At 54.6% G+C, this 22179-nt stretch overlaps 1 protein-coding gene across 2 annotated transcripts; it reads right to left on the bottom strand.

Moving 5' to 3' along the window:
- Window positions 1–447: 447 nt before the first annotated feature.
- MMD2 (monocyte to macrophage differentiation associated 2) lies at window positions 448–18751 on the bottom strand. Of its 2 annotated transcripts, none has more exons than XM_051782608.1 (7): window positions 18367–18751; window positions 5829–5910; window positions 5002–5162; window positions 4842–4916; window positions 4439–4540; window positions 3993–4080; window positions 448–3566 (listed from the first exon to the last, which is right to left on the bottom strand). In XM_051782608.1, the coding sequence occupies exons 1-7, from the start codon at window positions 18411–18413 to the stop codon at window positions 3363–3365; spliced, it is 759 nt and encodes a 252-aa protein (XP_051638568.1). In that variant the 5' UTR covers window positions 18414–18751; the 3' UTR covers window positions 448–3362. The 2 variants fall into 2 exon arrangements, with proteins under 2 accessions (XP_051638568.1, XP_051638578.1); XM_051782618.1 differs by having other exon boundaries at window positions 450–3566; window positions 3993–4062; window positions 18367–18749.
- Between the last annotated feature and the right edge of the window lie 3428 nt (window positions 18752–22179).

Here is a 22179-nt window from a genome sequence, read left to right as displayed (position 1 = left end):
TCTGTCACAGGTTTTCCACCTCCACGGGTCTGGCATCCTTCATCCCCCTGTAGTGCCACCCCCTGGGCTCCACAGGTCAACTTCCAACTCAGCCACGCAGGAGGGTAAGTGACAGGTCTGGAGTGGGCGTGCAGGGCTCTACGCTGGAGCCACTTGGGTGAGATGCTCATCTGCCAACAAACTCAACAGTTTATTTATTTTGAAGGAAACTCTGCAGCTTGGAGCTCAACCTGTGCCCTCCCCAAATTTCCCCATGTGTCTGGTGCGAAGGACGAAGTAGCTCTGGTCCCTCCTGCAAGCAGCTGGCAAAGCCATCCCTGCATCGAGGTGAGTCAGTGCTCAGCATCCCATCACCCTGCAGTTGGTTGAGTGGCTCCTCTCCTCACCAGGGAGCAATGCCATGTGGGATGAGTCATGTAGAAAATGGGTTTATATCCAGATGCTGCAGGGAAACTAATTTTGATTTAACAAGCAGGCAAGAATGAGGTATCTTGAGTTTTTATTTCAATCCTACTCCACAGGAAACAATATTCACTAGCGTTATCTTCCTTATACTTGTTTGTATTTGACCCAATACTGTGTTAAATATAAAATACTGATTGAACAAGGGTGGATGGTGAAAAACATGAGATGCTAAAAAGTTGCCTCAAGCCCTCCTCCACAGACATCCTGAATGTTGAGAGTCACTTAAAATTAGTATAAAATAGGAGGACAATCTGATAACTTGCTCTGTGCCCTCCCCCCCCCAGTCCTGCTTTGCAAGGGGAGGATTTAGGAGCAAGAGGGGGGACTTCTCAATTACAGAGAAGCCCACTCAGCAAATCCAAGCTGAAGGTGGTGATGTCCTAGATGGAGTCCAACCACCCATTCCTGCCCAGGCATCTGTCCTGCCCTGGATTTTCAGCAGGAGACTGAAATGAAGTAGCCCCAGAAAGGTCCTTCTGGCACCTCCCTGTGCCTCAGGAGCCCCTGGAACAGATTTAGAGCCAAAAGCTGCCGATGACAAAATGGTTTCCAAGTTAAATCCCTTGGGATGAAGCCTACAGACAAAACACAATGGTGGTCCTTGGGCATCCTCAGGCCCTGGCAGGGGACGTTTGCCTATGGCTGTTTGCATGGTCTGTCCCCAGGGTGGTTCCCCATGGGTTTAGTGGCAGAGGGGGAGGAGGGCCAGGCACCCTGAGCCACAGTTGTCACTGTGGCCCACAGTGGGTCTGGGAATCCAGTCCCCCAGACTCAGTGAAAATTGAAGCACATGTTTGTGAAGCACTGGCTGTCCTCCAGGTGCTTCACGGGGTCCTCACATGAGCCCTGTGAGGTAGGTTGGTGTCTTCACCCCCATTTTACAGATGGTGAGACTGAGGCACAGAGAAGGGTAATGACTTGTCAGACAGAAAATATGGCATCTCCCATTCTGGGACCTTTATATCCTGCTATTCCAACCCCAGATATGCTCCATCAACTGCTGGTTACTCACAGCTTGTCCTTCTCCACCCCTCCATCTGTGGTAGGTGACAGAGCAAGGGCTGGGACCTGGGGGACCAGGAGAGGCAGCAGCAGAGCCTGGGCTCACATGAGCTTTTTCATCCCATATCCCTAAGACCACTTGTCACCCCAAGGGGAAACCTCAGCCCAAAGGCTGCTTTGGGGTGCCCTGGGCAGAGAACCCCAGCAGCCCCATGCCATGCTGGGGTGCTGGGCACAGCACCCAGAGCCCCTTATAGGAAGTGAAAACCCACTGGATTTTTTTGCTGACCTGGTGACCAGAGTATCAGGAGGGGATGAATATCCAGATGTTTCCTCTTTGGTAATCTGCTGCAAAGTGGCACAGCCCTGCAGAGCTGGTCCCAGGGCACTGCAGGCTGGGGAGGCCTCAGCTCTGTGGGAGGTGGGGCAGAGCCGGGAGCTCAGCTCCTCAGCATGGAGACGGAGAAACAGGAGATGTGGGATGGTGGCCATAAATCTCCTTCGCTTGCCACGTCACACCAAGACCTCTACAGTTGTGATTAATCGAAGGCCAGAAAGAGATGATGGGAAATCAATGCCTTCAGGGCTAACAGGGAAGGTGCAGGCAGGACTGGGAGCAGATCCCAGCACGTACCACAGCCCGGCACACACCAGACCCTCCTGGCTCCAGCAGCTCTGCCAGTGTGTTTGGGGAGCAACACCTGGTGTGGGTTTGCCATTCCAGCACCATCAAGGCTGCTCCTGACAACCAGATGGATGTTCCATGTCTTGTTATCCTGTGTTAGCACTTTGTGGCCATGGTTAGGCATTTAAAAATGGAGCATCACTAGGATCTCCCTGTCCCAGCTCACCTCCAAGCATCATGCAGATGTGTTCCTTCCCTGCAGCAATCCTGGGAATGTCAGAAATCCTCCCAAAAGTGGAATTAAATCTGATGAGCAACAGGCTTATCATCAAAATGGAAGCAGAGAAGGCAGGCAGCCCCATGATCTCAGTCCAAGGAGGTTCACTTCCCTCCCTCGAAGAGAAAGGGAATCCCCTGAAGCAGATGGGCTAGCCCCACTCAGGGGGATGCCAGGAGCTGGATCCCAGCTCTGCTCCCTGCCAAAGGCACACAGCAGAGCCTGGGAGGGGGCCATGCTTTGGGCTGCCACCGGCACTGAGGCCAAAGAGGAAAGCAAAGCACCCCAGGGAGAAAATGTCCGTGGGAGCTCCCAGGGCCCGTCTAGAGGATAAACCAAGTTGTGCACTTAATATTGGCTTAGAGAAAGGGTTTCCCAGTGCTCAGAGACTGGGGAGCCCTGGAAGAGATTCAAGTTTCAATCTCATATAAGGCTTTTTGAGTCTGGACCTTCCTGTCAAGCACTTGGGAGGGAGCAGTTAATGCTGACATGACTTAGGACCACTTAGGAGCCGAGTCTGGGTGGTGCAGGGCTGTCACCATGCCCCTCCTCCACCACTGGGTCTTTCCCCCCATCCTGACACCTCCAGTCCCCTGGGTGGCTCATGCTAAGGACTCCAGTAGCCAAACCCAGGGTGTCACTAGCCACGGGCATTGGGGCCAAGATCCTCACTCCCATGGGATGCTCGAGGCCAGGTGAGTGAGCGAAGAGCCTGGCAAGTCCAGCAGGTGAAGCCCCCTATTACCCACAGCCCCTCAGTCGGTCACTTTGTTATGAAACCTTTGCCTAAAAAAATAGAACAGTTCCCGAGGTTAAAAAAGAAAAAAGCTTAAAATCGACCTCCAGGCTCTCCTGTCTGTGCGGGAGGGGCACCAGCAGCTGCTGCCTGCAGGGCCAGGGGGTGGTTTGGGGTGAGCCCACAGTGCAGGCTCCCTCCCCACTCCCCTCCGTGCCCCCGTGTGCCCGTTGGCACAAACAACGTCTTTAAGGCTTCTACCGGGACGTTTTGGTCTCCAGCGCTCCGGGCCGGTAGAGGTACCTCCAGATGGCGTAGTAGTGGATTCCAGCTCCGATGGCCACGAAGAGGTGCCAGATGGCGTGGGCGAAGGGGATGCGACCATCGCTTTTGAAGAACACCATGCCCAGGCAGTAGAAGAAGCCACCAGCCACCAGCTCCGGGAGGCCGTCCCTGTTGGGCTGGGAGCAGGCAGGGAGGAAGGGCTCAGTGCGGCCACAGCGTGTCTGCCCTTTTCCCACCACCCCATCAAGACCAGAAGTGTGACCACAGCTGCAGGCAGGATCCTCTCTCTGCCTTCTGCTACCCCCAGCAAGGCAGTGGGGACCCAGCAGCCCAGCTTTTCTGGGAGGATTGGAACCAGATGGTCTTTAAGGTCCTTCCAACCCCAACCATTTTGATTCTGTGACTCTACAATTTCAACTCAAGGGAGCCCAGGCAGGAGGTCTGGTGGAGATGCACACGGTGTCTGCTGGGCACCCAAAGCCCTTGCAAAACCAACCCAGCCCACATCATGGTTTTATCCATCACACAGCTTTGGAGACTGCACCAACCTGCAGGGATTTGTCCCTTGCACTGAGCCCAAGTTCTTCCCAGCAGTAGCTTACCATGGAGAGGATGACCAAGGCGGGGAAGAAGCCCATGATAACGTAGCACACCAGCTCCACCAGCTTGTACCTGCGACCGACAGAGAAGCTGCTTGGAGGCAGGAGCAGAGGAAGGTTGAGTTTTATGCTTATAATGTCCACGGCCAGGCTATAGGAAAAGGAGTGGTGGTGCCATCATGGCAGGTTCCATGTCCTCATGTGTGAGTCACACTGGCACCCTGCTCAGGGGTGATGGACCCCCCACCCTGGCTTGGGAGCTCCAGCTCAGGGCCAGCCACTTGGGGCTTCAGGGAGAAATCAGGGGCCTTTGGCTTTTTATTTGGTGCCACCACGTGGAAGAAGCAACTCATGGCAGCATGTCCCTGCTCCACGTCCCTGGTCCCACATCGCTGCTCCACGTCTGCTCCCACACACCCACCAGCACGGGGCCAGGTACAGGCACTCACCGCTCATGGAAGAAGAACACATAGACGGTCCCAAAAGACGCCATGATCCAGATGATCCAGCGCATGTGGGAGGCCCAGGGACCCAACTCCCTCAGGTTCAGCCTGCAAGACCCAGGTCTGTGGTGAGTAGGGTCTAGGGCAGCACCCCAGTCTGGGCTAATACAGCAAGGGGACAGGGAAATGCTGCCTGCACCTGATGACTGTCCCACCAAAGGGTCTTCCCAGCTTGTAACTTCAACTTACAGAGGTTGGAATCTATAGGATATGAAGGCTTTGTGGAAAGGGGTAGGGTACAGCCTGAAGCAGAACCAAAATCAGAGGGGAAACCCTATCTGTGGGAGCTGGGCTGATTTTCTGCCTTCCAGTGGGGCCAAGAGGTGGCCCCCACCCACCAACAACTCACCAGGGAGCGTAGGATGCTGCAATGAAGAAGTAGATCACCATCCTGTCAAACATGTGCAGGCAGTGCTCCACAGTCCTGTGGGATGGACAGACAGGTCACAGCACTGGGGGCCTCCGGACCCTCTCCCCCTTCCCGAGCCCTGAGCAATCAGGGATGGTACCTGAGATGCCTCTTCTTCCAGGAGATGGTGTGGAAGATAGTGGAGACAATGAAGAGGCTGGACAAGCCAAAGCCATAGATCCAGGCTGAGATGGTTTCCCACTGGTCATCAGAGAGGACATAGAGGATGGAGCTGCCAAGGATGCTGGGCAGGATCCAGAACTGGAAGGCAGAAGTAAACCTCCTGTTGACTCTGCATTTCCATCGAGCAGCTACAATACAGTCTCCACTTTTCCTTTTAGGTGGGGTTTGCTTCTGGTCAAAGCCACCACCCCTAAGGGGCAGCCTGGCCACCCACATGGGCCAGGCAGGGTCCCTCCCTGTGTGGTGCAGTTCCAAAATAGCTTTTCCAGATGGAGGTAGGGAGGAGGAGGAAGGCACAAGGAGGGTGGCTTCCTCTGAGTCATCTCCCAGGACTCAGAGTGGGAGCTGCCAGCTCCCCAGGGAAGCTCTGATGTGGGGAGAGCTCAGTCCCAGAGCTGTGCAGGCAGCCCCAGGGGTACCTGTCACAGTTCCTGCTGTGAAACACTCCATTTTCGGGGAGCTTTGCAAAATACTCCTGCTCCACTGGCTCCTACAGCCAGCTTCCCCAGGGACATGAGACCACAGTGGGTGAGAGGAAGGGAGAAGCCCACCAGCTTCCCAGGGCAGAAGGAAGGAAAACATCCCAATCCCTGGGGCACATCTGCCTCATCACAGCCCCGAGGCTCCCAGTGACTGCTCCAGGGCTGAACACAGAGATTTTTGGTGTTCTTTAAGGTTCCTCAGGGGATCCTCGTAGAGATGAGCTCCACCCTCCCTCACTCTGGGATGGGAACAGGGACTCACTGCGTGGGTGGCACAGTTGGCTGCGTGCTCGTACTCCGTCGGCTGGTACCTGCAGTTGGACGGGACACGGTGATTCATGAACCTGCAGCGAGAACCAGGGAGAGAAACGTGCTCAGGGAACAGGGCTGGGGGCAAAACCCTCTTGGAGGGGTCTGCACAGGGACACCCCCAGGCCCCCCAACCTGGAGCCCCTCTGCAGCTCAGCTTTGCTCCAGCTGCCCTGCAGAAGTAGCCCCAGGGCACAGCTTGTCCATCTGGCTGTCCCCAAATGCCAGGACCCCAGGTCTTTCTCATCCACAGCTCAGGCTGAAGCATTTCCCGTGAGCTGCTGTTGCTTGGAGAGCAGAAGGCGGGAACCAGCTCTGCCTGCTGCTGCAGGCAGTGGTGAGAAGAGCCTCAGCAGTGAAGAGGTATAGGGGGTAGTGGGGGCCTGTGGGTCCCCGACCCATCCCGTGGTGACACCCTCATGTCACAGCAGTGTGCTCAGCTCCAACAAGGGTATCCCCATGATGCCTTTGGTTTCTGGGTACCACCTGCATCCACCCCCTGCCCACAGGGCTGCACATACCAGCACAGATTGCTGTGGGGAGCAACCCTGTTGCTCTCCCTTGGAAACCTGTATCTTTATTTCTGTTTCTCTTAGTCTGAGGTATCAGCTTGCTCTTGGCATTCTCAGGAATGTATTGATTCCCCCTGTTGGATTGGCACACTGATAAAAAATAGTGTCAGGTTTGGCTGGTCCATTGCTGGGTATGTAACAGCAAATTAAATGTGCATCCGTGATAATGGGTTGGAGCAAAGCCTCGCTCACCATCCTCTTCTGGCAGGAGCCAGCAGTGGAGGATTAGCAAAGGGAATAAGAAGCAGGAAAACAGAGAGGGATCCTTCCCTGGTCCTGAGAATCAGAGGTTTAAAGGCATTTCCTGCCATGGCTCAGGTCAGGACAGCCAAGCTGAGTGGGTGCTGGCAGGGCTGCCCTGCAGGACCTGGGCTAATTGTTTTCTGACCCTGTTTGCCCCTGGCTCCTGGACCATCTGTGGCGTGTTTCACAGCTGAGTTGTGCCCAGTGAAGGGGCTCAGGGGCTGGCAGGACCTTGCTGCTGGGCACAGGTGACCCCTTGGTCTGGAGTGCTGGGAAAGACAGTAAAAGTCCCCTCTCCCCATCTCTGAGCCACTCATATCTCCGTGGGCTCCTCTCCTGTCTCCTGCCTGCTTGGTCCCACTGCCAGAGCCACTTGCTGTTGCCTGTTAAAAGTGAGTCAGGATGGATTAAATAGCTCAGATGACAAGGATTTTTGGGGGGAGTGTGGCCAGAACAGGCCCGGGTGTGTGAGGGTCTCCCCAACAGGTGACAGTGACAACCCACACAGGGACTGTCCCCAGCCCCTGCCTTGCCTGCTGACAGACCCTGGCACTTCAGGAAGATTCCGTGATCATCATCACCAAAACATGTCTGGAATTAGCAAGAGGAATGGAGGGGCCACACTCCCACTACTCTGCAAACCGAGGACCCGCGCTGGGTAAATCAAGGCTCAGCAAGGCTGCCCTGCCCGGGGAGCAGCTGGCATCCCTGGGCACATGGTAGTGCCCTGAGTGCTGTCACCTCCATCCCAGGGCACACCAGGGATGCCCTCCCCATCCCAGTGCTCCAGCCAGGAGTGCTGGCAGAGCTCCCCACGCTGGAGCCATGTGCCTCTGGCAGGAGGACCTTACTGTCCCAGGCGTTGCCAGGAGACTGTCCCCAGCTTCCCTTCACTGTCTGCTTCCCTTTCTTTTCCCTCTTAATAATAAGAAGGAGGGGGGAAGGGGGGGAGGCCAGACATCCCAGATGACGTCACAGTTGCTGAGGAAACATGTTCAAGGCCTTTTCCTTGATTTTATTTATTTTAACAAAGCCTGCACCGTCTCCCCTCCATTCTGGCGGTGCTGTTCAGAGCAGTAAGGGGGAGCAGTAGCAGGGTCCATTCCCACAGCCCCCTCCCCTGGGTTGAGGGGTGCCCAGACCCTTTGGGAAGGAATCCCTGGGATGCAAATATCCTCCCTAGCCCTGGTACAGGGATGGAGAGGCCAAGAAGGGCTACCCTGTCCATCCCCATGGAATGGGGCTGAAGTAAACACCTGCTTTTCCAGGAGGGAGAAATAGCCTTGAGGAGGAAGTTTTTTTGACCTGGGGAGAGATTGCTCTTGTTTTCCTGCACTGCTTTCTAGTAACATCTTCCTGTGGAGGATGGGATACAGAGCATCATGGATGTGGGACCTGTCTGCACAGTGCTGGGCCAGCTGGACACGGTGGGGCTGGCCCAATGCAGCAGCCAGCATTGCATTTTGGGGCTACTTTGGCACATTTTTGTGGTCCTCTCTGCTCTGTAGAAATGGGAGCAGCTGATGCTTGCCCATCTCCTGGCAGGGCAGGATGAGTCCCTGGCTGCCCTGCAGCACCTTGCTCCCCAGAGGTGCAGAGGCCATTTCCTCCCCTTCTCCTCTCTCCTGGGACTTTGTCTATCTCTCAGACCATCCTGAGTGCCAAGCATCCATCCAGCTCATGTCATCCCTGTGCACACTGGCATGGGTGTAGGGCAGGGCACTGGGACCCCTGCACCATTCTTAGCATGTAGATAGTTACCATACCAGTGTGCAAAACCAGCCTCAAACCACAGCTCCAGCCTGGACAGACAGATGGATATGTTTGGAGAGGGCACCTGTGAGTCTCATTAGAGCTGATGAAATCCCAGAGAGCCCCAGGGGCAGCCTGCTGCGTGTTTCCCACCCCAGCTCCGTGTGACTGGGCTTGGGAAAGGGGGAATTGCTGGCAGCCAGGCAGAGCTCCGGGGTTTTACAGTGACGGAAAATAAACAGATGAGAATCACCTCTCCAAACTTAGATCTGATCCCTGCAGCAAGTGTTCTGCCTGGCTGGTTGAACCCACAGCCATCGCCAGCTCCGTGTCATTGCAGCCACAGGCTTGGGGACAGCCTGGCAGTGTCCCTGGGGTGGGAGGAGATGGGAGAGACTCGGCCCCAACAGCCACAACACCAGCAAAGCCACGGAGATGCGGCTCCCTCGAGATGCGGCTCCCTCGAGGCTGTGATCATACAACAGCTGGGGGCTTCAGTGCCTTTTAGCAGGTGATTTAGGAAGACAAAGTCCAAAAGACACAGAGAAGTTCAAAGCCTCCTGCACAGCAGGAGCACCAGCGTGTTCATTTCCAGGGATGGTGCGTGGGAAGCAGAGAACCGAAGGGTTCCCGGGCACCTTTTCCTCCTGGTGCTGTTCCTGGCAGACTCTCCACAACCGGCTATATGAAGATGTGGGGCTGCTGGGGGGCTGAGCAGGGGTTATTCACGGCAGCCCCGAGGTTTTTGCCTGCCCTGCTTGTGCCTTGCTTCCCCCTGGCCCCTTTCCCAGGGAGGGAGACTGAAAAGGGCCAGTGCAGCAGGCTCCGGCCAGGGAAACAAAGAGCCCCTTGTCCCTGGCAGCCGGGGCAAAGTGCAGAGCTGGCTTCCTAGGCCTGTTCCTTTCTCCTTCTCTTTCTCCCACTCTGTTTTTTTGTGGCTTCAGGGGGGTTTTACAGAGTTTTTAAAAGACTTTTATCCAAGAACAAAATTCCAACCTCAAAAATCATGGAGATCTGCCTGGCTCTTGCTTTGCCAGGGTGGGAAGAGGAAGGTAAAAAGGGGATTAAGTTAAATTATTCCTCAGGAGGGCTCATGTGGGAGCATCTGAGCTCTCCTGAGGGCACTAAGAGAACCTGTATCAACCACTCCATGGTGACCACACGCTCCCAGAAGCAGAGCCATGGAATACTTTTCAGGAAAGCTGTCCTTTGCACACATGGGGGGAAGACCTCTGATGGAGACCCAGGCCGGGCTGCAATTTAGGAGAGATGGGGTTTAGCCCTGCCTTTGACACTGAGCATCTGGCTGGTCTCTGCCACATCACTTCATGTCCCTCTCACTCCCCCTTTCCCCCTCTCCAAGTGAGGATAATAATACTGACATCCTTTAGAAGAGCTGGTGGACAGATAATGTGAGGAGGGTGTAAAATCACCATTAAAATATGGATGGGGAGGGGTGAGCTGGGCTGCCACTGGGCAGCTCATCCCTGTCCTTGGAATGAGCCAGTCCAACACCTATCACCCCCAACCCTGCTATACATCAGGCTGTACTTGTGGCTGTGTCTATGGACTGTGGACTCAGTGACACAGGGACAAAGGAGCAGTCAGCAAGTCCAAGGTTATCCCAGGTGATATGCATCTCCCCAGACCAGCTCACATCTACAGGTTTCACCTGCAAATGGCTTATAAAAGGGCTCAGCTTGGTCAGGATCTGGCCTGATGCCTTTAGAGGTGAGATGTTGGTTTGCTCTGCATCCACCTTCCTGACCGAGGAGCCGGTGCTCTTCTAGGCTGTGTTCCCTGCTGGACAGCTTGTGGGATCTGGCTACAAAAGGAGAAGATTTCTCCTTCCTCTTATGACTGGATGTCACAGCTGCTTTTAGAGCAACAGAAGAGGATCTTGATGATGGTCAGAGAGGAAAGATGGAGGAAGCACTTGCTGGATGATGTGGTGGTAAGTCCTGCTTGGGCCCTTTGAGCTGTCCCTTGGTAGAACAAGTGTTGCAGTGCCTGAGGTGACAGTGGTGAAGCAGATGTGTTCCTGTAGGGCAGACTGGCTTCAGACTCTTGAGTATAAGGGCTAGCTTTGCCCTGATGAGCCCAGAGGCTGCACACCCAGCTCAGATGCCAGGGCTTGGTCCTGAGGCTCATGCTCACATGTGAGCTGCTGCAGTGGCATCCCCGCAAGCTGGGGCTTGGTATGTGCTCTGCCTCTGACCCCTAATCTGGTAATGCTCCAGCTGCATCTCTGGTAAGAGGCTTCATCCCCTTGAGCTCCTCTGTGGTTTGTAATTAGCTCAGTCTCGGAGGGTTGAGTGTGATGGTGCGGAGCCTGATGGCTGCTTATGTATGGAACACAGTCACTGAGTAGGACCACAGGGATTTATACCCATGACCCCCCCTTGAGTCCAGGCCATCAATTCTGCAGTTTGGGAACATGGGAAAAGCTCAGGAGCCGTTACCTCTTAACCTGTGGCTGTAGCTCCCAGTGCAGAGCCCCCAGACTCGGCTGCTTTATCCAGCCCAGGAGCACTTGAGAAATCCTGCTTTTCCTTCCTACCCATTGGCATGGGAGCATTTGCCACTGGGAAGCAGAAATGCAAAGGCTGATGCTGCCCAGCACTGCCATCTGCAGAGCCACCCACGTGGGCATGTGCACGGCTGCGTGGCACCCCGTTGAGAGCTGAAACCTCTATTCCATGCCCATTCCTTGGTTCCTGCATGCTCCTACGCAAACATATGGTGCTCCTGGTTTGGAAAGCTGAGCTGTGCATGCTGGAAGCTTGTGGGTCAGCCCCTTGGACCGGGGGAGATGGGGGAGCTGGGACAATCCTGTCCATGGGCTGCTTCTCTGACTCAGGCCCATCCCAGGTGAGAAAGGGCAAGAGGGATGGATGGATGGATGGATGGAGCAAGACAGTGAAGTGTTTTCTTTCGTACTTCTTCCTGGCATCATGCAAAGAACTGGCAGCTTGGGTAGGGAGCAGGAAACGAAAGGCTTTTCATATAAACCAGCATTTCTCAATCTTTCTTATGGGTAAATTAGCAGATCACCAGATTTCTGGAGTAACCCACCCAGATGCCCCTGGTGCAAGACTTGCTTCCACAACGTGAGTCAAAACAGGCAGCAGATTGAATAGTCATTCATCACCTGTGATTACTCCCCCCCAATTTTGCTCATTCCCAGCACTCTGACATGTACTAACACCTTGGACTGGCCATAGACCCTCCCAGACACAACCTCCATGCCCTGAGGAACGCTGAACAAGTGCTGCTGCTTAGAGATGCTCCTGGACAGGGACTGTGTGCTCAGCCATGTCCGTGCTGTACCTGGCTCTGAGCCACAGGCACAGATGTCCCCCCTGAAGGGACAGAGAAGGCAACCTCCTGACATATCCTGCATGAGGGGCTGAGAAAGGCAGGAGGGAATATGCTGCTATTCCCTTGACCACACCAAGGGTATACAGCATTGCTCTTCCTTGCTCCTCATCCCAGCAGGGACAAGCACAGGAGGCTCCAAGCCAGGCTAGATGAAGGCATTGACCATTTCTACACCCATGAGAGCACATATACACCTAGCAGGGTTAGGTTGGTGGTGGAAACTCAGCAGGTAATTCCCAGCAGGGTCATAGCTGCCCATATTCCAATCCTCTGTGCAGGGATATTTATTTTTCTCCCTGGCAGGCTCTCTGCTCTCTATGTATATGGTATCTCTAACTCTTCCAGGGCAACTCATGACCCTGCAACCACAGCAGAGATGTTTGTTTATTCACAACAGATGGGATTGGTGAGTGTTTCCCAAATTACTTTCTGAGCTGGGACTCCTTGTTTCATTTGGTACTCATGAGACTTCCAACAACAGCTGATTAGTCACAAAATTACTCTGATGTCCCAGGTGTTTTGTGAATGTTAGGAGGGCTGTGTCCAGAACTGAAAATCCTCTATTATTCATTAATTGCTTTTTTGGAAAGTCACTGTGCCTGTTCCTTGCTGCCTTTCCTTGAGCACAGAAATTAGTGGGATAAATCCTCCACTGGCTCTGGCTGCAACAGCCCAAGGTGGGCAGGAATGAGCGTGACCACCAGAACCTGAGCCTGCTGGCAGAGGATTTGGATAGTTTGGGGGCTGGAGCCTTCCCAGCTTCTAACCCTGGCTGTGACTGTGAAATACATGGGCAGGTGACAGCATCCCGTGTCCGTGAAGTCTTTCCACAGCATGGCCCGAGAGACACAGCCAGGCTCTCATTTGGGATTCCTGGATGCTGCTCAAGTACAAATCATAGCTGTAAATTATTCAGCAAATGCCTCCGCACAGCGAAGGCACAGAAGGAAAATCATGTATTTCACCAGCCAGGCATGCAGATAGTAAGATTTCCATTAGTATTACTTACAACAGAGAGCAGGGCTGTGTCTAATGCTATGGCACCGGCCATGCAGTTCAGCACAGAGAGGAGGGAACTGCTTGCCCTGACCTGATGATCTTTCTCTACATAAAATCCTTTCCTCAGCAGCAGCAAACCTCAACTGTAAACTCCTGTAAACAGGAGCACAGGCCTGGATCCAAATTGTCCTGAAGGTCAGCACTGCTTGGCTCCAGTCGCTGGCATCTGACTCGTACACCAGGAACAGGAATGCGATGCCTGTGGTGTCGTGTTATCACGAGAGGTTGTAGTGTATCACAGAGTCCACTGGACTTACACTGCATGAAAATGCTGAGGTTCAGTTGCACCTGGAGAAGAACACCAAGGGAGACCCAAGCTCTTTGTGTTTGGCCATGTCCCCTCTGCCTTGCTCAGCATCCGTCCCCTCGCAGCACCTCTCTGGGTACTCAACCAACCTCCCTGTGCAGCTGCAGCCAAGCACACCCCAGGAGCGATGGAGTGGATTTAGTTGTGCTCTTTTCCCTTCCTTTCTTTGGGAGCTATAGTTGGTTGGCACTGCTTTGTCTTGCTGTGGAGCTGGGGGTGTGGGAAGGGAGGAGGAGGGGAGGCAAGCCCTGGAGCAGTCCTGGCAGAGCCCCATTTCTCGCATTCACTGACCTGCTGTGTTGGGCAGTGGCTTGAATTTCCCATGGATTGTGTTGGCTGCTACTTCATGAAGCTGGCCACAGTCAGCTGTGCCAAGGAATCACATCAGGCTGATATCCAACACCAGCTCAAGGAGGGAAAAGATCACCGTGTTTCCCAAGCAGCCAGGAGATTGTCCTTCCCCCAAAAGCACAAGGCATGGGGCTTGGTTTGCCCACGAGTGCCCATCTCCAGTGTGGTGATCCCCACCTGAGCCTGTCCTGCTGGGTCCCCTGACCTTCCCAGAGGAGGGGATGGGGCAGTTTGAGGTGATAGCCTATCAAAAACGATGCTCCAAGTACTTGTTGCCTTCCAAATACCCAATTCACATGATGTGCCCTAGGCATTTAAACCTACATGAGATGACTCCTACCAGTGCTGTCTTAAGAGGGTACCTGGGTCAACCTGGCCCCACAGAGCAACCAGCATGGAATTGGTAGGTGACATCAGCTGATCCTGGTTTTCCCTAGGTGTTTTGGGGGCCTGCCTATCTCTTGGAGTTCCTTTTGCATCAAGGGGATCTGCTCAGCTGGGGACAGACTGGTAGGTCTTTCTGGGGCTGGTGGGATGGGGCTGGTGCTTCCACGGTGAGGAGCCCCTGCCTCTTGAGGAGCTTCAAGCTGTGGTATTAATACTGAAAGTGTTTCCCTTCTCAGTGCTTCATCCCACACGGGCTGTGGGGGAAGCAGAGCTCTTGGAAAGCATTTCAGCATGTGTGGGAGCAGGCAAGGGCTGCTCATGTTTTCATCGCAAAGCAAATGGGGACCAGATCTTCCCAATGTGGGACCTCTGTCCACGCTGTCAGCCCGGAATTGTTTTCCTTGTGTTTGGTGTTTGAGCACTCCAATGTTTCCTATTCCTGCTGGTTCTCCTCTCCCTCTCTTTCCCAGAGATGCTGGAGGAGTTGATGAATGTCTCCTTGCTCAGCAATTACAGGTGCAGGGAGAAAAAAGGAAGGTCTTTCCAGCTGCCTTTCCCCAAATTTAGAGGATTTGGTTTTGAGCAAGTGTAGAGTTCAGACCTCTGTCCCCTCATGCTGGTGAGGAGGTGGCAGTGCCTACGTTGTGACACAGGGCAGGTGAGGACAAGCCTGGCCCATGAACCTACAGACACCCCCACTGAGCCCACTGCTTCTGGGCTGAGAGATTAATGTGGATTTTCCTGGCTGCTCCTCTCTGTGTTACTCTGTGCAGGGCAAGACAAGCAAACAGTGAGATTTAGAGCCTTTTACATGAACGAATCAAATGGTGAACTGCTATCAGTTTGTTAGAATGATTCAGTGCCCTGCAGCTCCCAGCAAACCCCTCTCTGCTGCTCCAGAGATGCTGAAGCTCACCAGATACAGCAGCTCCCTGCTTAATCATGTTTCCTTCCAATTACAGCTCTGGATGGCCAAAGTCTGGGAAGCATTCTGTTTCCCTGCAGGGAGGTAGACTCGGCCCCATGGCAGCTACGTGGGCAGGAGACACCAGACCATGTTTATAAAGTGGGCCAAAATGGGGTCAAAGCTGGTGGTGAGGTGGAGGGAGGGTTTGGTTACCGGCTCAGTGTAACCTGACCAATGAGTTTAGTGATGGAGATGGGACTTACACTGATCTGTTGGTCTGAGGGGAACCCAGCAGCATTTCAGTGAGGTGGAAGGGGGAGTGGGGTGGTTGGGTAAAGCAGGAGGAGTCACATCTGCTTGCACCCTGTCACTGTGTGCTGTGCTGGCGTCATGGCTGAACTTGGCCTGTCAGGCAGGAGATGGATATCACTTGTCAGGGTGCAGGCTGTGAGTGACAGGGAGAGCCTTGCAGCAACTGTGCTTTTGAACTCCCTTTCCCCACAGTGTCAGTGATGGGAGAGCCTCCCAGACCCCACAGCAGAGCAGAAACCACCAAGTGCCTCATTTATAACCACAATGTGCTCAAATGTCATTGCCTTGCATCCCTGTGACACCACAGTGACAGACCACTCCCTTTGTTTTCTGTGCCTCTGCCCCAGCTGTAATGCCCCATCTCCAAAGCCCAGCCAGGAGGGATTTGGGGACACCCTGGTGCCCCTCCAGCCCTGAGTTTTCTCCTGGCAGTTCACAGAATGCTCCCACATTGATCGCTGCTTTTCATCTCTTTGTTCAAAGCCTGGTGCCTTCACTGCAGCTCTCACACAACAGGTCTTTCATCACCATGCTCTGTTTTATTTATTCCTTTTGGTGGGTGTATTGATGGCCAAGTTTCTCCTTTCTTGGTCCTTGCTCAAAATTAGATAAAACAACATGAAAAATGAAGCTGTTCCAGGCTTTTCCACCATGAGGAAAACTTTCTGATTTTTTTTGTTTGTTTGTTTGTTTTGTTAAGGCCACAAGCAAGAGTATCATTCTCTGTCAAGGTGTTGCAAGATAGAATCATAGAATTGTTAAGGTTGGACAAGACCTCTAAGATTGAGTCCAACCATTAACCCAGCATTGCCATGTTCAGCACTAAACCACATTCCCAAGTGTCACATCTACATGGGCTTTTGAAAACTTCCAAGGATAGTGATTCTATCACTTCACCAGGCAGCCTGTTCCAAAGCCTGACATCCCTTTTGGTGAAGAAATCCTTCCTAATATCCAACCTAGACTTCTCCTGGTGCAACTTGACCTCATTTCCTCTTGTCCTATTACTTGTTACTTGGGAGAAGAGACTGACCCCCACCTGGCAACAGCCTCCTGTCAGAGAGCTGTAGAGAGCAAGAAGGTTCCCCCTGAGCTTCCTTTCCTGCAGGTTGATCCCCCCAGAGCTCCCTCAGCTGCTCCTCATCAGAGTTGTGCTCCAGACCCTTCCCCAGCTCCGTTCCCTTCTCTGGACATGCTGCAGCACCTCACTGTCTTTCTTGTAGTGAGGGACCCAAAACTGAACCCAGGATTTGAGATGCTTCTGCTGCCTTGAAAGACATGTGGCATCATAAGGTCCCCTGGCTCCTGCTCACCCCAGTCCCCACCTCAGAGCCCAGCTGAAAGCACATCCCTGGCATGAAGGAAGGAGCAGCTTTAGGGCTTCTTTTGGGATATGCCACAGCAGAGCATTTCTGTGGAGAGGAGAGCTGGTGTGCACGGGGGGGATGGAGATTAGCCCACTGTTATTTTTAAGCACTAGGCTAAGAGGATCTCTGCAGTGATACGGGAAGTCCTGGGTTAGCATCACGTGCTGGTGACTGCCTTGGGGTGAAAGCCAAGGGATCACCCATCTCCTCCTGCTCCCCATGCAGCCCTGGCACACAGCGAGAGGTGGAGGATACCCTGTGGACCTGATCCTTCCTGTGCCCCACAGCCCTTGCCCTGCACAGGGGCTCTGTCCCTGCAAGGCTCTCTGTAGTGCCTCATCCCCATCTAACAAGTTGTCTCCAGAAAGGACCACAACAAGGTTGGAGCATGCTGATTTGGGATAAATCACACAACAGGTTGGCAGATGGGTTCTGCTGAGTGAGACTGGGGGGGGGGGGGGGGCTGCCCAGCTCCCAAAGAGCCTCTGCATCACTGCTTTAGGGCAAAGCTGTGGTTTTCCTCCTGCTCTGGGGGTACAGAGCTTTGCTCAACTCCATCTCCCCCAGCCCTGTCCTCTGCATGCCAGCTGGGAAGAAAAAGTCTTGAATTCTCTGTTTTCACATGGAGCCTTTACCAGATGTGTTGTGCAGACCTACTGGGCACCTCCTGCCTCTTGCCCCCAGGCAAAGGTTATCAGGAGGCAGCTACAGCATCAAAATAGTCTTTAAGCAAGTGCCCACATTTCAGGCAGCTTTTGGAGAAGCAAGCATGGATTTTCCCCATGGGAGACCAGGAAGGAGAGGAGCTCATGGCTTGAGGCGGTAAGAGGGTGGTCTCCTGTCCTTACCCAGCCCAGGCAAACATTGCTCCGGGATCATCCTGCCTGGTGCAGGCAAGAAACACCATCACCACGTCTTTTCACATAAGTTTTTCTCTGGTATCTGTCCCTTACAGGGCCACTGGGAGTCTGGCAGTGGCAGCACAGAGCTGAGAGCCCCCAGGAACTGCGCCAGTCCGTGGGACCCTCCGCAGCCAGGGAAACATCCCCACCACAGTCACGGGGAGCAAAGCCCGTCCTCGGTGCAAAACTGAGCACCCCCAGCAACCCCTGATCCCTGTCTGGCCGTGCAGCCCCCAGCGCTGTGGGATCTGACTCATCCTCGGCCACCCCGCGAGCCAGAGGGCTGCGGGTGGCCCCTGTCCCCGCGTCACCTGCCAGCCGGCTCTTAGAGGCCACATCTGATCCCGCAGCAGCGCACGCGGCCGAGTGCCCTCTGACCCGTGCCCAGCGATCCTCAGGTTTCCCCCGGCACAGGTAACACCGTGAGGTTTCCTAACACACCTGAGCTCTTGAAACGAGTCCCTACTGCTTGCTGGAAAACCTCCCTGGGGATTTCAGGGAGGGGGGGATGCACCACGGGTGCCTCCCATGGGAGCCCCGTTGAGCTCCCAGGTCTGGGCTGGGGGAGCCACCCCGAGGGGGTTCACGTGGGTGCAGTGGGACCCTGGACAGCACTGATCCCTGCAAGGTGGATTTGGAGCCAGCGATGGGATCTGTTCTTGCAGGGAGCCGGGTTCCTGGTCCCCCAGCAGCGGGAAAAATCACAGTGAAGTTTAGACCCAGAGAAAGGCAGCAAGGGCTCCAAGGGATGCTCAGAATCTTTCAGGGATGCAGAAAAGCAGCTAGCCAAAAGCCCAGCCTGCACCTGCCTGGGGCTTTGGGGCACTCAGCAGCTTTTGAAGGTCCTTTCGGGCTCCATCCCAGCCGAGCCGAGCCCGGGCAGAGACTGGGGCTGTCCGGGGGCTCCGTGACGACCGGGGGGGCTCGGGGATCCCGCACCGACGGATTTACCTGGCGTAGCGCGTCTTCTGGAAATCCAGGACCCGGGACACGAACATCGCGGCGGTGCCATGGAGGTCCCGGGGTGCGGCGGCTGCTCAGCCCCGGGGCGGGGGGAAAGTGCCGCCCGGGGGAACGGCACCAACTCGGCGGGGTCCGGCGGGGCGAGGAGGAGAAGGGGCGGCCGGTCCAGCCCAGCCCAGCCCGGCTCAGCCCCGGCCCCTCCCGCCCCCCCGGCTGCTCGGGAGAGCGACACGGGGAAAACAAAGGCGACCTCCGGGAGGGGGGAGCCAGCCCCGTTGCCGCCCTCAGATGTGCAAAGAGGAGGAGAAGGAAGAAAAAAGGGGGGTGGGGGGGATCCCTTCCAACTCTTCGCGGCCACAGCAACCTGCGCGATCTCCCTCCGCCCCCCGGCAGCTTTAAGCACAGCTAAAAATATCCCCCCCCTCCCCGCCGCCACCCCCGGGGGATCAAATAGCAGCAGATTTGAATTGAAAATGTGATTAAAGCATCGGGGCGGGGGGGAGCGGCGAGTGCCAGCAGCCAGCCCGCTCCCCCCGGCGCCGCTGCCCACGGCCGGGTCCCCCCAAGGGTCCCAGAGCCATCCCTGCCCGCCCCGGGGCAGGGCCATCCCCCGGGAACTGCTTTGTTTGGCTTCGTTCTTATTTATTTGATTTTAATGATTTTCTTTTCCCATTATTTTCCAGAGGCCCCAGCAGGGGTGGGCAGCTCTGCCCCAGCCCCATCGCTGCAGGGTGGCCCTGGGTGGGGACACAACTCCCACCAGCATCCCACCATCCCTCCCTGCTCTGAGAAGGGGGGACAGAGCAGCACGACCGCAAGGCAAGGACTGAATACCCCAAAATCTTCCCCCCATCTCCACCGTAATCTTTCATCCTCTACATTGCCTAAGGAGGCTCCCACAGGAGGTGACATCCCAATGTACATCAGAGGTTGGGCAGCTCAGAGAGGGGATGTAAAAGGTGATGGGGGCTTGTCTGGGGGCAGATGAGCATCATCCTTGCCCACTCTGTGCCAGAAATCGCAGGCACCTTCAGGCCAGCAGGTAAGGGACAAGAAAGATGACATAAGGTCAGCAGCAAATGGAGGAGGAGAGTCTTGGTCACCCCAAGTCTTGGTCACAACTTCTCCTTGCTGATGCTGTAGCAACATTGAAGATAGAACAGCTGAAGTTATCTTGACACAAAGGGTTATGCTCGTATGGCCATTTCCATGGGAAATCAAGCACACACACATCTTCCAAAGTCCAAAACAGACCAAAATGAAGGAATCCCTTAATTCAAGGCATGACTTAATCCTGGCACCCTCTGCAACCCCTTCCAAAAGCAGCTAATCCCCCCAGGGGTCGCAAAAGAGGTGATGCTGCAGGGGCAGTTGCATTGTGGGGTGTCCCCAACACGCACAAAAAGCACCCCAGTTCCCCAGTGCTGGGAGCAGGCAGCGGGTTCAGCCTTTCTGCATGTTTCCCATCATGGATGGAAGACACAAGCGGGGACCAGGCTTTCAACAGCAGGATCCAGGAGGTATGGGGGGTGGGGAAAAAATAAACCCCATCTTCAGTAGGACCTTCCCAGTGTATCTGGAACACCAAGCCCTGGCTGAGAGTGGCAGGTCCAAGCTGAGATGCAGAGTGAGATCATCTCCAAAAACCTCTCCCACGCTCTGCCACTTAGCCGGGAAGATTTTTTTCGAATTCCTTCCCCAGCCTTCGAGATGACGAGCTTTGGCAAAGGCTATTTTGTGATGCCTGTGCCCTGCTGTACCTGTTCTCTGGGTCTGAATAGGGAGAGGGAGAAAAAAAGGCAATAAACCACGTCTAACAAAACAACCCCCAGCCCTAAAGCCCCCAGCCCACAGTGGGGGTTGCTGGCAAGGGACACCTGAAGTGAACCATCGGTCCCAAAATAGATCTGCCTCAGAGGGCAAAAGGCAAATTGAATGAAAAATAAGTTACTATTTTTGAAGCCTGAATCCAGTTGTTATGGCAACCAAAGCCTTGAGCATCGTGCTGGGGAATGGCTTCAGCCCCAGCACTGCTTCCAAACCCGGCAGACAGAGAATCACAAGCAGCTGGGGGCTGCTCCCAGGTGGGATGTGCAGAGAGGTCCACGTTCACACCACCCATACCCCACCTCGATGTGTCCCCTCCCTGCATGGCAGCTCTCCTTGTGTGCTCTGCCCATGAGCCCACCTTGTTTTTCTTTCCCATCCCTGGTGCTCTCCCCACTTTCTTGCAAAGATCTGAGTAATTGCAATGATATTAAGAAGACATTTCAAGATTCGGGGTACGTGAATGCAGCAGGGTTTTTTTAATGCCACCAAAACAGGGGGGTCTCACAGAGTTTTCCTTTAGAGGTAGAATGGCTCATGAAGCCCAGGGATGCTTCCTTCCTTCCTGACAATCTCTTCTCTCTGGTGGCCAGTGATGGGACTCAAGGGAATGGCATGAAGCTGTGTCAGGGGAGGTTTAAGTTGGATATCAGGAAAAAGTTCTTCTCCCAGAGGGTAGTCAGGCACTGGAACAGGCTCTCCAGGGAAAAGTGATCATGGCCCCAAGCCTGACAGACCCTAAGAAGTGTTTGGACAACGCTCTCAGGGCCATGGGTGTGATCCTTGGCATTGTCCTGTGCAGGGCCAGGAGTTGGACTCAGTGATCCTTGCGGGTCCCTTCCAACTCAGGACATCCTATGATTCTATGCAGGATTCCCACAGCTGGAGACACCTCTGTGTATTGTCTCCCCCTCCTGGCTGGTTCCAGCAGGATCCCAGCTGTGAATGGTGTGAATATCCACACCTCTGGGTGTGATGATGAGGGTTGGACTCTCCTGGCAGGGCACACTGTAATCCCACCTCCCCAGGAAAGGACGTTTTCCTGCACATTAAAATGCTGGAGACAACAGGTAAGAAAAGAGACAACTTGAGATTAAAATCTGCAATTGGCAGGAACAGTCTCTCCAGGAGAAAATAAATTTTGGATGGGTAGAAAGAGTTATGGGACACGTAGATGGGTTGGCAGCAGGTGTAGCAGAGGCAGAGACGAATGTGGGGGACAGTGTGGGGGGCAGCACTGGCTCTGGGTGGCCATGGCAGGGTGGACACAGGGCAGCAGGTGCTGGGGCACAGCCACTCGGGTTTAAGTCATTTGGAGGAGTCTCCTGGCCAGCAGCTGGATGGTGGTTAAATGTGGGGGACCCCAGGGAGCCCCTGATACCTCGGGGGGCTGGTGAGAAAGGAGGCCCCATCACTCCCCACTGCTCCATGTGCATCACTCATGAACCCTCCGGGACAAACTGGCCCCAGAGGCACAAACCAACATTGAGTGGCTCATTTCCCAAGATTCGCTCTTTTCCATATGAATTCCTTGGTTTTGATCCCATTTCCAGACATCCCTAGCTCAGTTCTTTTCCTCTTTTTCCTGCAATTTGTGTTCTCTCCTGACAAGCTGCTCCTTGGGTCTGGCAGCCTGCAACTCTGTGGGTCATCTGGTCCAACCTCCCTGCTCAAGCAGGGTCATCCCCGAGCACATGGCACAGGATTGCATCCAGACGGTTCTGGAATATCTCCAGTGAGGCCACAATAAGGCCACTGCCCACAGAGAGCTCCCTGGAAGAGGCTGTGCCAGGAGCAGAGTCACAGAATTATGTTAAGGGGTTGGAATGGACCTTAGAGATCATCAAATCCCAACCCCCTGCCATGGACATCTCCCGCCTTATCCAGCTTTGAACACTCAGGGATGGGGCATCCACGACCTCCCTGGGCAACCTGTTCCAGTGCCTCACCACCATCGTAGTGAAGAATTCCTTC

The sequence above is a fragment of the Manacus candei genome, unplaced genomic scaffold (genome assembly GCF_025592945.1).
Source record: "Manacus candei isolate 608988 ecotype Guabito, Panama unplaced genomic scaffold, ASM2559294v1 h1tg000002l, whole genome shotgun sequence".
Taxonomy (NCBI): domain Eukaryota; kingdom Metazoa; phylum Chordata; class Aves; order Passeriformes; family Pipridae; genus Manacus; species Manacus candei.
The sequence above is the reverse complement of the archived record's forward strand: the minus strand, read 5'-3'. Positions and strand labels throughout refer to the sequence as shown.

Bases quoted from the DNA above. Each gene is read 5' to 3' on its own strand.
- MMD2 (XM_051782608.1), bottom strand. From the start codon at position 18,413: ATGTTCGTGTCCCGGGTCCTGGATTTCCAGAAGACGCGCTACGCCAG. The intron at 4,541-4,841 runs GTGAGTTGTTGG...TGGGTCTTGCAG, and splicing joins GCAGCATCCTACGCTCCCTG to GCTGAACCTGAGGGAGTTGG. The intron at 4,081-4,438 runs GTGAGTGCCTGT...GCCTCCAAGCAG, and splicing joins GTGTTCTTCTTCCATGAGCG to CTTCTCTGTCGGTCGCAGGT.